At 33.3% G+C, this 12,365-nt stretch overlaps 2 protein-coding genes across 15 annotated transcripts in view; one reads left to right on the forward strand and one right to left on the reverse strand.

Annotated features, from left to right (window-relative positions):
• The window catches only part of RhoGAP93B (MyTH4 and RhoGAP_KIAA1688 domain-containing protein RhoGAP93B), a 34,564-nt gene that overhangs the window by 8,778 nt on the left and 13,421 nt on the right, over nucleotides 1-12,365 (reverse strand). For 11 of the 14 annotated variants that reach the window (XM_074120661.1, XM_074120659.1, XM_074120666.1 and 8 more), the window contains 12 exons: nucleotides 11,714-11,952; nucleotides 11,523-11,638; nucleotides 10,921-11,009; nucleotides 10,311-10,475; nucleotides 10,115-10,210; nucleotides 9,666-10,010; nucleotides 8,681-8,782; nucleotides 7,363-7,463; nucleotides 7,100-7,180; nucleotides 6,123-6,269; nucleotides 5,783-6,009; nucleotides 5,396-5,494 (listed from right to left, as the gene is read on the reverse strand). In XM_074120661.1, coding sequence (XP_073976762.1) covers nucleotides 5,396-5,494; nucleotides 5,783-6,009; nucleotides 6,123-6,269; nucleotides 7,100-7,180; nucleotides 7,363-7,463; nucleotides 8,681-8,782; nucleotides 9,666-10,010; nucleotides 10,115-10,210; nucleotides 10,311-10,475; nucleotides 10,921-11,009; nucleotides 11,523-11,638; nucleotides 11,714-11,952 — 1,807 coding nt within the window. The remainder of the gene's footprint in view (nucleotides 1-5,395; nucleotides 5,495-5,782; nucleotides 6,010-6,122; nucleotides 6,270-7,099; nucleotides 7,181-7,362; nucleotides 7,464-8,680; nucleotides 8,783-9,665; nucleotides 10,011-10,114; nucleotides 10,211-10,310; nucleotides 10,476-10,920; nucleotides 11,010-11,522; nucleotides 11,639-11,713; nucleotides 11,953-12,365) is intronic. The other 3 variants (XM_074120664.1, XM_074120662.1, XM_074120668.1) reach the window with 3 other exon arrangements.
• LOC141450342 (uncharacterized) lies at nucleotides 753-5,541 on the forward strand. The gene is made up of 5 exons (XM_074120683.1): nucleotides 753-964; nucleotides 1,966-2,168; nucleotides 3,351-3,674; nucleotides 4,121-4,251; nucleotides 5,226-5,541. The coding sequence occupies exons 1-5, from the start codon at nucleotides 923-925 to the stop codon at nucleotides 5,345-5,347; spliced, it is 822 nt and encodes a 273-aa protein (XP_073976784.1). The 5' UTR covers nucleotides 753-922; the 3' UTR covers nucleotides 5,348-5,541.

Below are 12,365 nucleotides of genomic sequence, written 5' to 3' on the forward strand. Positions count from 1 at the left end.
ATATAGGACTTTCATAACTATTACAATTTTCTACTAATATTGAATATGACTGGGCAAATGTTAATATTGTCAAAAATTACTAACCTAGGAAGTTAACTGTGCTTCTTTCTACCTACCACCTCATTCGCCACCGAGTAATTTGTGTGGAATCATATCTCTCGACCCCCCAAACACACGACAATAATTAGTTCTGAAATAACTGTTTAAATAAAAGTGATATTTATTACGGTAAAAAAAATTAAAATTTCCTTAACCCTTTTTTCAGGGTGGATTGCTATGGGACCCAGTTCTTTAACAATGGCTTAGAATAGCTTGAATAAATAGGTAGGTATCAATCTAATAAAATATCAATTTTATTTCCGCGTAAACTTAAAAGTTGGGTACCCATTTATTCGAAATTTGTCGTAACATGATATTTATATTTAGCATTTACCTTTCTATATGGAAATGTTTAAAGTTAGCTGATTGTTTAGAAAGACTGAAACTGCAATAAAAATTCTAGATATCGCTACAATTCACTTTCTACAACGTCAAAATTTGAACTCCACAAGTGAGCACTTTCTACTTTTTTTTGTTGTCTCAGATCTCGTGCTTATTACCCATTAAAAAAATAAAAAAAATAGAGAAAAAGGCTAACAATATTATGGAATTACCATTAACCATATATAGGTCATTTTTGGTTTATAGCATTATACGATCATAATGGCAGTCAACAAAAAAATATATAAATATACATCACATATGATGCACCGAAAGAAATAACAAAAGAGTATAGTACAATCACTGAATTGTAACCTAGTACTGAAGTCATTAACTTAATACAAATAAGGCACAAAAGATTTAATTTTATCTTTACATAAAGTCGATTTGAGTTTTAAAGTTGAAACTGGTTGATTTCTAGTTAGCCGAACAACACTTCACAATGTTATATTTAATAATATACCTTACTGGTTTATTTTTCTGGGTGAGTTGCTATTTTACTTTTCTTCTTTTTCGCAATACGTTGTGAAATAATAAACTACGACTGATTATCATTTATAATTTTTTTGTACAACAGATCTAATACACTCAAAAAAGGAGGGGGAGAGAGAGAGAGAGATTGATGCTGCAACTGTATTTATTATTCTAATATTTATAATTACAGGTAGTCGCCTTCAAAGGAAGATCTATTTGAGTTCACACATGTCAGCTATGTTTGCTTCTTTAAAACGCGTATACATGTAGATTTCCGCCAGGCTGCTTAAAAGATCAGCCATTCTTTCCTGTACTTCTTCAAACATTGCAAAATGAGATCGTTTGGCATCAGTTTAATTTTCGAGAATAGGGAAAAAATAACAAAGACAAATCAGGAAAATTAATTAGTTCAACGATTGAGATATATTATGAGTGAGAGAGTGTGTATGAGAGAGTGCAAGAAGAAAAATGGATATTTATGCATTTGCAGCACTTTTAAGAAAAGAAGCCTCCACGAATGAAAATTACCGGATGATGAAGCGAACCGAAATTTAATCGAGTTACAAAATAATCTCAGGCCCCACATGATAATTTTAAATCAGTCATAACCGTCTTCTTCTTTTTATTTTGATGTGAAATCTTCGAAACGATCAACTTTGGCCTGGTGAAACCTTTTTCCTTCGTTGCTTCTACAGTACAAAGAAATTATTTGACAACATTAAAAGTGGCTTGTTGTCAAATATGTTTTTTTCAGAATCACTTATACTAAAAAATTGCTCACTTTCCTCACAAGGGATTGAAAAAAACTCTTTCCAAACTTGAATCTAAAATTTCTTTTTTCTTTATCAAGTCTTTCCCCTCACTCGTTACATACTTTTCACTGATTGCCATATCTTCAAAAAGCGAAAGGAATTATTGTTTAGAGAGGTGATTGGTTTAGATATAAGAAATTTTACGTTTTCATGTGGACCTCACCTCTTTTATATAAATTCAATATTCAAATAAATGCAGAATGGGTTGGCGTTAGAAGAAACTTCAACATTAAAAGAGAAAAGTGGACAAGACATCACCCCAGAGCAGAGCATTCTACAAGAGCTTTACTCTTTACGCACAAAAGCAGAAAAGATTTCACAAGAAATTGAACATTCGGTTGAATTCTTAAAAAAAAATTTTGCTGAATCCAGGGTGCAGCAATTTTATGCCAATTACTACAAGTAAGTGCTTTTTTGCTTCAGATACAAATCTTAAACCACAAATTCTTTTAAAAAAATTAAAATTCGTAGAAAAAAGTAGTTGACTATATTATTGTAACAGTAATTATACAAATGTGCTGTTGAAGAATGCCTGAGGTGAACTCCACTAAACTATTTTGAAAAAATAAAAACCAAAGTATAACAGGTCTAAAGTATGTGTTCAATAAGTTCAAGAGAAACAATTATGAATGCCTCAAAAATTATAACTCCAAAAAAAGCGTTCTTTTCCAATTGTGAGTTGCCTGTCAACAAGCAAATTCTCCCAAAGAATTATATGGTCTCTAGTCTCTAAACCGTACAATATACATCTTTAAGGAGAGCTTGGATTCACATTCCCAAAGCACCTCGCTCGAAACCCGTTTTAATACAATTTCCTGGAGAAGTTTCTATAAAAAAGGCCTCGAGAACGTACAAAATTTTAAGATTTAAGATTTTAATTTTCCAGTCAACCAGAGTTCTTCAAATGTTTAATTCTGTTTTAGGTTGAAAAATGAAACTTACAATCAGAAGGGGACAGGTCTGCTCTCTACACCTTATTTCAAAAATGCCCTTCAATATATTTTTCTAGGAAAATGATTTAAGTTACAGATCTTGGCCTCTTCCCAATAATGAACATACACCCTGCTTAGGTGGGTAATGGCAAAACCAGAGGCTATAGTGAACTCAAGCTCATTATCACTCGCTCATTCAAATTTATATATTACCACACTAAAAGCACATACAAACACATTAACAGTTAAGGGAGTCACAGTAGGCTTCCAAGTTTCAGAACACTGTGGATTGCCTCTCCCTCGTTAATCTACGATTTACCGAAGGATGTACGGCCACGGTACGCTTGCCCGGCGAACCTAAATAACTCATTTCCTTAAATAAAAGCTTATCTAGGTTACCATCAAAGGAATTTGTACCTTTTCTTCTGAGCCTTCAAGAATATAAACATGCTGAAAGGCCCCTTTTCTAAATCAAATATCCTTTATCAAGAGCAGATTTCAATCTACGATACAATTAAGTCAGTCGGTTTATCTTGAGTGTTTTGTTGGTTTAGATGGAGGTTCCTTACAGAACACTAATAAAGTAACAGTAGTATTTAGCATTATTCTCTAAATCCAATCGCCTAATTTCTAAATATTTTTTGATTTTTAGATCGTTGAAAACACAAATGTCTCAAAGTAGACATTGCAATGCGCTGAAAAACAATATCGAAATGATATCCACTCATATTACACAAATTCTAAAAAAATGTTTTGGAAGGGGTCAATTAGTGCTGAATTCAATGATGCATAAGGCAGAGCAATTAAAGAAAGGGATATTGGAGGAAATAACCAGATGGAGTGCCAACAGTCGAAGTCAAGAATCGTACAATACCCCTCTTCCCATTCTATTGCGCGATATGCCAACAGTGGACAGAGAATCTGTCAACAGTGCCATTGCAGTAAGACTCCTATTCCTCAACAAGCAGATAGAAAGGTAAGTGTTTTCATGCTTAACAATATCATAAACATTTTGTTACGTTCTCTTACTAGGTAAGAGGAAGTATTGCGATGTCAAGTTTCCTGCAAAACATTAGATTTCCCCATTATATCCATTTCGAGATCCAAGAAAGTAGTGTTTACAAAATTGGTCTGCGTTAGTGTTAAGCAAATCTATAAACTGCATGCGTCGCAGAAAATTCAAATTTCAAATCTGTGTCATCATCGGCAAGAAATAAGCTTTCGGCCAGAACACCGGAAGGGCCATTTTATAGAATAAATTATTCAGTTTTTCAAAAGAATCTACTCGCACAAGCAGTTCTTCTACTTTTATTTGAAACATTTACACAAGGAAAATTTAATAAGACATTTCAAAAGGAGGTTATGCTTCCCTCTAACCTGCATTACACATGGACTAACCATACGTAAATATTTTTATTCCAGAATTGAAATGACTAGGAAAATGACAGAACTAGAAGCAAATCTCAGTGCTAAATTGTGTGGCTTAGTGGAAAAAACTTATTATGAAGAGGTTGGAAGTTTGTTAACTACCTTCCGTGAATGTATTGGACTAGGTAAATAAACACTTATAATTATTATTACTATGGAGACGGATATATCTTCGTAATTAGCCGAACTTGGTCTGCTAACTTGAGTCTGGGCACAACCCGTGTCTTTACTCTACATACGGACGGTTGGTCAGTAAAGACCACGCTAACCCAGAATAGTAAAATTCTCACGTACCGAAGACTGGCTGGAAATCGTACCTCGCCTATTTTTTCAAAGTCAGTTTTCCTTTGGAGAGTGCTGGACAAGTAGCAAATAAGGATGACCGTCACTGGGATCAAGTAGCATTTCCTAGCTATATCACGGAACTTCTCCTTTTGGAGGTTTTGAAGCGAATCGAGGATAGGACAGTATAAAAATGCACATGATACATTATTTTTTGACCTATGTTCATATCCAATTTTTTTTAAGAGGATTTTTCTTTCCAGTTTTTAATAAATTGTTTCGAATGAAGTTTTTTTAATAGCTCTTATTCCCTTAAAATACTTGTATCATGAGTAAGTTAGTTAGGTAGTAGAATGAAATTATCTGGTCTTCACATTACATTTTCTAAAGTTTTTATAAATTTCCGTTAAGCTTTCCATTTGTACTAAATCTGAGTTTAAAGTTCTCTGGGAAACATGAGCAAGCCTCTCAGAACTCCCTATTATTCTTTACTCTTTTTACTGCCATTCTTCCCACTTAACTAACTTAAGCAAACAACACAGAAAGCATTATGTTAATTGTTCTGGACTAATAATGGACTAATAAGTATATTTTATTAGTGGCGCGGTTTAGTTAGATATTTATTTTGAGAAGTAATACGGAGAAGTTAGAACGTTGAACAAAAATTCAAACTTTTTAACTTGATTACATTCGAAAACAAGTTTTTAGCGGAGCAACCTACAGTTTGCTGAACTGTTTCTATTTCACATAATGAGTAATGAATAATAATTACTTTCTAGATACAGGAAAAAAATAACGGTTTTTGGTTATGTTTCAGCTCAGCCTACTGAGTTAGGTACTAAAACGGAAGCATCAGTTTTTGATGTTTCAGAGTCTACCCTGGAGATACCGTCTACTACAAAAAGTTATGAAGAATTAAAAAAGGAGATTAAAATTTGATACTTCGTTTGAAAAGTAACAAATAAAATGATACATAAAAAGCCATACCTATTCATGTAACCTTCTAGATAAGCTTGAAATTTTGGCGAGGGCGGGAAGAAGTATAAGCAGATGGCCATTAGTTCCCAACCTCTTCTTAGGCTCTCCCTACAAAAAAATTTATTAATTTTCAAAAATAAACACAATGAAAATTTTATCGTTTCACATTAATAAATAAAATTAAGGGGAAAAGTGTGCTATTTTTGTATTAAAAATATTAAAATAACTGATACGTGAAACACATCATGTCACACGTAATTAGCTTTCTAAGAAAATGCCGGAAATAAAAAATAAGCAAGAAGATTGATTATATTACAACTTCGCGGATCAAACTATTAATTCCAACGATTCCATAATTATCTAAAGAAAAAATACTTAAAAACAATTTAAACTTACTTCCTAGGATTTTCTGTTGTCTGTCTACAAATCTGAATGTATAATTCATCCCTAAGTGCGGCTTTGGAGTGTGCTAAGTTACAAACTTCCAAAAGTACACTGTCTAAAGAGGAGCCTTGTTTGCCTTTTCGATCTCCCATGTATGTTTGGACCATTTTGAATACTTCCGTGGCTTCTTTTTTTAAATTCTTATCAGAAAGTACTAACATTGGCCGTTTAATCGGATCCTACAGAAGTGGATTGAAAAGAAAACCAAAAGTGAAAAAACACATTTTAAAAAATAAAATAGAAATAAATACTTAATACGTCTTTAGGAAGAAAACAATGAAAAATAATTTACCTTAGACCAAGATAGCAATTCTCGGACAGAGAATTTCTTCCTGAAGATACCTTTCTTGTGTATATTGAGATTATCTTGGGCATATTTCTCTATATCACTTTCTGATGGAGGTGCTTTCCTTTCTCGATTCAAGACCAACCGGGATAACTGAACAGAACATGCACACATTTTAAAAGAAGTTAATATGGCTTAAAATAGTTTTAGAGAGGGCCTTACTTGCGCGGGACAAACTCCCCTCCTTAAGAGGAACAACGTCGAGACTACTAAAATGCGAATCTATACAAAATTTCGATTCAAATGACACTTCAGACATGAAAATCGGTTCGCTCGTTTAGGCGCGACGTTGTTTACAAAAATAGAACGTCGCTTTAACGTTAATTAGTGGAGCTTTAACCCTTTCATCCTGCCAGATTTTATCAAAATCGGGCTAACATTTGCTGAGTTATTAGTAATTTTGGAGGGGCCTCACATACATGGGGCTAACTCCTAACCAATGCGATGTACAACGTCGAGACCCCCGAAAGGCATAATTTAAACTTCTTTTACATGTTACAATTTAAACTTTATGGGAAACGTCACGTTTGAATTGATACAAATATCAAAAGGAGGTATTTATATTTTAAATATTCTGTTTATCCAGAATCTTAATAAAATCCTTTCAAAGAACTTACAACAAAAAAGGTTGATGAACTATAAAAAACTGAATTACATTCAGCAAATTGTAAAATATAAATGAAAAAGTATTGCTTAGGTAACTTTAAATAAAAACTATTGCTAAGTTAGTGTAGTTACCATACCATATATGGTAACTACAACTACTATGCGTAAACCAGTAACTTGGTATGGCAGTAAGCAGTAGTAAACTTTGGTAATAATTTTTCCCTAAAAAAGTTAATCTTAAATTCACACTACTCTCTTTCAAAAGTTAAAATTTCTAGGAAAAAATGATTTCACACTGCGCAAATGATTTTACTTACATGTTCATATTGCATAGTAGCCGACATTTGCGAACTATTTGTTGGTAGGGAATGTGCTGATGTTATTCTACCATCTGTTGACTTCAAAAATTAAGTGTAAATAAAAAGTAAAATAATAAGGCCAACTTAATAAACAAAAATATAAAATTAAATAAACTAAAAAATTTAACTATTTTAAAATTAATAAGATAATTAAAATTCGGACAAAACAATATGGAAACCAAATTTCTTCACTAACGAATACAAATAAATATAATATTTACCTCTGATCGCTCTAATATCGGAGAATATAAGGGTTGTTGTGAATTAGGAGCTTCTTTAGTCCTTTTGAGCGAAGTGTGTTGGGTTTCCAAAGGAGTTGGCCCTGTCAAATAAAAAGTATTTTTACAATTGAAAAATTTTAAACTAAAGATTTCCACGCAGATTCTGACAGATTTAGATTCTAATGTCAAGCACGTCCGATTGTATTTATTTAACACGTTCCGTGCCAACCCAATTTTGCCTGACTTGTCGTTCAGGCCATTTGATATTTTGACTAAAGGATGATATATTATCACACAATCTTTCATTACATCATCAATCGATAAGTAGTTTTCTCTTGCTTAGAGTAACTATCACATCGCATACCACTTGTGGTACTGAAGTAGCAAGAGAAAAAACTATAAGTGGCGTTTTGCAGCGATTGCCCGAAAAAGTCGTCTTTATGCCTCCCTTGTTTTAACAAAATCCATTATTAAATGTAATTTAATTATTGTGCATGTAACAATTAAATAAACTTATATGTTTTGTTCTATAATCCATTTTGAATAATGCTTCATTATTTTTTTTTTTGTTGTAGAAATACATTTTACAGAATTACATTTGTCATAAAATATATGTTTTCAATGCATTAAATAAATATGACTGCGCGTGTACCACCGGTGGTACACGTGGCCTGAAGATCACTACAACCTAATTGTATAGATTTTTATATTCACATTTCTCTCTTTTTTAGTAGGAATATTGTGGTAAGTTTGGAAATAATGGGACAAACATTGTCCAGAGTTCAGCGCGGCATTGTGAAGAGGCTTAGTCATTTCATGCTAATTACCTAATATCTGACGCACGTAAATTAAACAGACAAGAACACTGTCTCCTCGGGGAAAATAACAGTGAATTAAATAGTCACCACATTCAATAAAACAATGCAAAGCCATGTATGCAACTGCAATCCAGTGATCGACAAAATCATTGATTTTATCCGTCACAGCTCGCTTGTTTTCTTCAATTTCAATCTTTCATCATCCATCATCAGTTTCTTTCACACGCTATTTGTCAAGCCAACGAATGACAAAAACTTTGTCAAATTCTTTACACCACTGTGAGTGAGTGATGAGTGTATTACTCGCTTTGACAGAACGAATGCCAATTCTGATGTGAATGAAACAAAAAGTCAACGCATCAAGTAATCAAGCACGCTATATCGAAGAAAAAACCCAGACATTAAAAAATTTACCTAAACATCAAAAGTTATTTACTTTTTTTTATTATATAAATTACAATTTCACAACTAATTCTGGCGAAAATAATAAACTAGCTTACCTGTAGTTATAGGTCGAACAGTGTGTTGAGAAACCCTTGTATTGCAGTATAGACTTGAGGTATGATCAATAAGAGATGGAGTATCCACATAGTCTGCCGTGTCTACCAACAACCAAAAACCTGGTGTCACACTCATATCTCTTTCTATTACTACAATACTCGGAACTTCAAACTTACTCACTTTTTCAACCTCCCAATTGCAAAAGATATTAAATTCTTCCGAACATTTTCCAAAAAAAGTGTACATTACACTGAAATATTTCCAATTTACCTCCTCAAAATGATCAAACTAGAATTTAGTAAGAAAAAATTCATATACGCATATGCAGCAGTAACCATCAAGAAACAGTGGTTTCATGGTTTGGTTATTGATGATTGGTGCCATTCTAGAAGCTGCCCTGAGCGATTAAACATCGCAAGTGTTGTGCGAGACGTTTATTCAATCGAATGGTTCAGTAGCGATTATACAGAATGGAATCTGGCTTGCTATTACATGCTATACGCTATCTGAAACCAAGGGATTACGTTATCAAACAATGTTCTTGAGGCCTTTTCGACTGCTAACCAATCGAGAAATTCGACGGCATTCTAATTTTAGCTTTCAAAAAACCCTATAAAATGTCAACAAATCCTTAATGTAGGATATATTATCACCCTGCCGTTTAAATAATCGTCTCATTTAAAAGCACGATGTCCAACCATCAACGTTTCCTTGTCTCCTGAAAGGCAACCTAACAGCGAGTAACTCCCTTTCCAAACTTTTATAACCGTCACTAACATTTCTAATCTGCATGTCCGAACCTTGTACTTGGTCTACGTTTTATAAGGTATGCGGCTCACACTAATATACAGAATGCGCGAGTACATTCACGCACCTAAAGGCATATATATTTTTAGATGAACTGCGACGAAAATATCATCAAACAAATTATTTCCACTTTCTATATTTTTATTCATTGTTTTTAAGGGAGAATTATTAACTTACCTGAATAATGTTGACTATCCAAATATGCTGGAGCATTGATGTAAGTGTGATGGTGATGATGATGTTGCTGTTGAGAGGAGTGATTGGGTCCACCGCTGCCGACTCCTGCGTAATGCCTACTCCGATGTGGACTTGCTCCAGCTACTATGCACCCACCGTCTGTAGTACCGGCTTCAACACCCAATACTTGTTCACCCTCTACCACAGCCATTTCTTCATCATCTTCAGCACCGACTAAAAACTCTTGTGAAGATGAATCATCCTGATTGGAAACGGCTTCGTCATCGGCGAATTCGTCAGAATCGTAGTCTAAAGGTCGTCCGCCGCCACCTCCTGAACTACTACCTACACATAATAACAATCAAAAACTTTTTCGTAATGAAAGTGAAAGAAATTGATATCAGGAATTTACAATCCCAAATCCTAATTATGATCAAAACTACTCTTACCTCCACCACCTCTCCTTTCATCGTCTTCAAGGTCGTCTTCATCTTCTGAAGAATCATCAATTTCTTCTTCAGGTAACTCGCCAAATCTATAGCAACCTATTCATGGGATGAGAAGCAGGGTCAACTTATATTTATTTCAATTAACAAATTTATTAGTTTCAAAAATGTTCAGAAATTTTTATTTCTTTTTACAAACCAGAAAGTTTTGCCTGCTCAAGAATATATCGATGTAAAGGTAAAATGTGCGGTTCTAAAGGAGCTATGTTACTTCTCCACTCTTCGATGTTCTTATTCCGCTCCGCGTTGTCTACACTTTGTCCTAATTGTGCCAAATTTAAACGTTTCGAGTCTAATGAAGAACCTAAACAAACACAGATATTTATATATATTTAGTTTATTAAAAATTTTGTACAAAAAAAACTTTGAACAATATCTTCATACTAACGACTACTTTTTGGCCAAATGATCGTCAAAGAATTAAAGTCAGTTATAAGTTAGTGAATAGTCTACATTATACATTCCATTCAATCCAATTACATTAAATTATTTTGTTCGCCCAACTAACTATAAGTAACTGCACGTTTTATTTGTCTTTAATTTACTAGTTAGTAAAAAATCGGATGTTAACCCTTACACATCTTTCTCTTGTAACAATTAAAGTTTTAACTTTTAAATCAAGGTAATTATACTTTTTATAGTATTTATAAAAGCACATCGAACACTAATTTACTAAAAACATTTCATGTGGTATCCATGAAATACAAAGTTAATCCTCTTTTTCTAATAAACCTTGGTTAATGATATACCTTGGTCAGAATTACTTTCACTTGGTTTCTTCATGTGGCCCATTGTACCCCAAGCCCCATTAGATTCTTCCACGTCGCTGTTTGCGTCTCTAGACATCAGAAGAAAGAAATGCCGTTAACAAAGAAAACAAACTATAATAAAAAATTAAATAATAAATTTAACAATTTTTTAAGTTGTAACAAAAGTTACAATTTCAGCAAAAATACTAGTTTTATTTTCCGTTGGTGAATATTTAGAAAATAAAAATTAAAAATTTAAGTCTTACTGTAAAACATAGCTCTCTAAAAGGAATATTATGTGACACTAATGATAATGATAAAGAATAGGAAGAAGTAAAGAGCGCAAGAGGCACTCACTTAAAGAACTGTTAAGCTCTACGGAAGTGAGAATCAGTCTAGGTCTAGGCGAGGCGCTATCGGGATAAGATCATATGTATGCTGATAGTACTGGGATCACAACTATATTTAAAATTATTGACTTTGGGCTTAATGTAATTATACTTGGTCGGAGTGCAATAAAGTGCCCCTCCAGAAATGTATGATACGAAAAATATAAACTTTCCTGCATAATGAAAAACAAACAAATAATTTTAAACTTTTACCTTAAAGACTTGGAATCATGGTGCATTCGTAATGGCGGTGGTATAAAATTAGAATATTCGGGACTGAGTTTGGCCACTGAAAGATTTTTAAGTGCCGTTGGGGGCTCTTTATCCATCTAGAAAATAAACGAATAAATTTATTTCCATTCACATGTATTTCTTCACGGTGTGGAACAACTAAGCTAACATACTGGACTGTCCACAGATCTTCTAGTTGACATGAAATACTTTTCATGCATAGAATCATCCTCATCTTCTAACGGTACAGAGATATGTGTCTGTTGGTGTTGAGTATTAGTGGCTGATGATTGTTTCTGAGCAAACGATTGAGACCGACAAATGCCGTGATTTGATGTTGAACCAGTTAAAATTCGCTGAGCACGAGCGGTTGACCTATTTTCCTGACCTAAACTGTAACCTCCACCTATACCTGGAACAAATTTAAAAATATAAGCATTTCTTAAAATTTATCCATTCTTTTCACTACAAATTTTTAAGTTAATTTTAATTTATATCCGCCTATAAATTGACTAAAATGTCAATAAGGAACTAAAGAACCTTTAACAGCAAAAGTCTAAAAGAATCACTAAAAACAAATTATTAGAAGAGCTCAGTTAAAAAAATATATTAAGAAATTGTATTAAATGTGCAGTTTCATAAGATTAAAGTTCTAAACTTCACACAATTAGGTACATAAGTGACAGAAATACTGGTTGAGAATAAACTAATAGAATTAACGTTAAGAAAAAGAAAAATCGTGAAGTTTCCAGCATCCAAAATACAGCTAGTCATCTCCTAGGGGAAAAAGGCGATATGTGGTGTATCCCTTTAATCAAATAAAGT

This window comes from Rhodnius prolixus, unplaced genomic scaffold (assembly GCF_049639745.1).
Source record: "Rhodnius prolixus isolate KJV_2025 unplaced genomic scaffold, Rpr scaffold_2, whole genome shotgun sequence".
Lineage (NCBI taxonomy): Eukaryota > Metazoa > Arthropoda > Insecta > Hemiptera > Reduviidae > Rhodnius > Rhodnius prolixus.